The sequence below is a fragment of the Austrofundulus limnaeus genome, unplaced genomic scaffold (assembly GCF_001266775.1).
Source record: "Austrofundulus limnaeus strain Quisiro unplaced genomic scaffold, Austrofundulus_limnaeus-1.0 Scaffold161, whole genome shotgun sequence".
Lineage (NCBI taxonomy): Eukaryota > Metazoa > Chordata > Actinopteri > Cyprinodontiformes > Rivulidae > Austrofundulus > Austrofundulus limnaeus.
Window position 1 is genome coordinate 151,582 of NW_013952563.1, and position 1,602 is coordinate 153,183.

A 1,602-nucleotide genomic window follows, 5' to 3' on the forward strand; every position below is an offset into this window, starting at 1 on the left:
GTGTATAAGCTGTTCAGATTGTCAAAAAGCCTGTGTTTTTATGGTTATTAACAAAGTTTGTGTACTCAGACCAGTAATATTTGGGGTCACAAGATTTTTCAATGCATATTTTATGGGTCAGAAGATAAAAAGTTTGGGAACCACTGCTCTGGACAACCCCGACAAGCTTCACTTCACTTGATCTCCAAACCGACCCTCTGCCGCCCCCTGGTGGCGGTTTGCTGCATCACATGAGAACCCAGCTGTTTTTGGCAAACATACATTAAACTGTGCTTATACCAGAAAGCACCCATTACCCAAAGCTCATCTATTACCATAAACTACATTAAAATAACTGAACATCACACACACATTTATATATTTTGAATAATACTGATTTAATGTGACTGAATAATAATGAACAATAAAATGGTTATTGTCATTTTCGGTTTTTAAAAGGATCAATATAATATGCTAGTATTTTATAATCTAAACCTACTTGTAAATGTTGTATTGCGCAAGCTAGAAAAAACACGACAAAAACTGGACTGGAAATAAAACACGAAAATAAACTCACCACGGGAACCAAACGGAAGCTTGTACGAGGGAAGCATTTCAATGTAACACCACCTTTCCACTTCCTCAAACATGGAGTAAATCCCATACACAGCATGCGGGATTTATTATCGTTTAGTCAGGAAGTTAAAGTCTAATAAAATTGAATGCCTTTTCGTGAATATTTTGAACTCTGGTTGAATATTTTACCCTGACCGTGTACGACATCAAAAATGAAACAAAAGATTTGTTCCGATCTTCTAACTTGAGTGAAGTGAGCTCCTCGGACCCGAGTGCGGTGAAACATGATGATGGAGGCTCACGGTCCGGACTTTCTGAACTCCCCTCCGACCAAGACGGTCAGGTTTGGAGGCAGTGTAACCGAGACCCTAAAGAAACACAGACAGGTGAGTGGGAACACTGGCTGAAGTTTCTGCAAGCTTACATGACAAACTACTACACAAAGACCCGAGTTTGTGACACTGTTGAGCCATTTTATTGTAACATCTAATCTAAACTAGAGTTGTATGAAGAAAGCCACATCATCTGATGAAGCCCTTTTCTTCCTCTCTTTAGGGAGATCTGGGTGATTATGAACTGCTGAGACATCAGCTGGCTGATCCTGATATAAAGGTGAGGTGTGTTGATAAACTGGTCATTAGTTTGTTCTGTAATTCCATTTCTTAACAAGTTATCTTTGAACACTATGCAGAAAGCAAATTTAATTTTGTTATAAATGTTAAAGTTGTTATAATCTCAAGGGGATCGAGATGTTTGTTAAACCCAAATTTAGAACCGGTTTAAAGGAACGGAGTACTTCAGTCCAGGGAATAAGATTATGGAATAATCTGGAAGATGACATTTAAAATGCCAGATTAATGTGTATATTTAAAAGAATGATGAAGGTTAATTTGCTGGAGAAATGTGTAAATGTATGAATTTTGTTCATGGAGTTAAACCATTGTTATTATTTTTATTTTGGTAAACTAAAGATTATTTTTGAGTGAATTTATTTATTTGAGAAAAGGGATAAAAATCACAAGATTTTTTTCTTCTTCTGCAGCCTTT

The 1,602-nt window shown here is 36.6% G+C and overlaps 1 protein-coding gene and 1 long non-coding RNA gene across 2 annotated transcripts in view; one reads left to right on the forward strand and one right to left on the reverse strand.

Annotated features, from left to right (window-relative positions):
• Positions 1–636, reverse strand: part of LOC106523606 (uncharacterized) — a 1,969-nt gene extending 1,333 nt beyond the window's left edge. The window contains exon 1 of the long non-coding RNA XR_001310915.1: positions 557–636. This is a non-coding gene — a long non-coding RNA (uncharacterized LOC106523606). The remainder of the gene's footprint in view (positions 1–556) is intronic.
• Positions 637–646: 10 nt separating this feature from the next.
• The window catches only part of LOC106523605 (RNA polymerase I-specific transcription initiation factor RRN3), a gene marked incomplete at its 3' end in the record, with an annotated part of 22,298 nt that continues 21,342 nt past the window's right edge, over positions 647–1,602 (forward strand). The window contains 2 exon segments of the mRNA XM_014017091.1: positions 647–941; positions 1,111–1,167. Coding sequence (XP_013872545.1) covers positions 840–941; positions 1,111–1,167 — 159 coding nt within the window.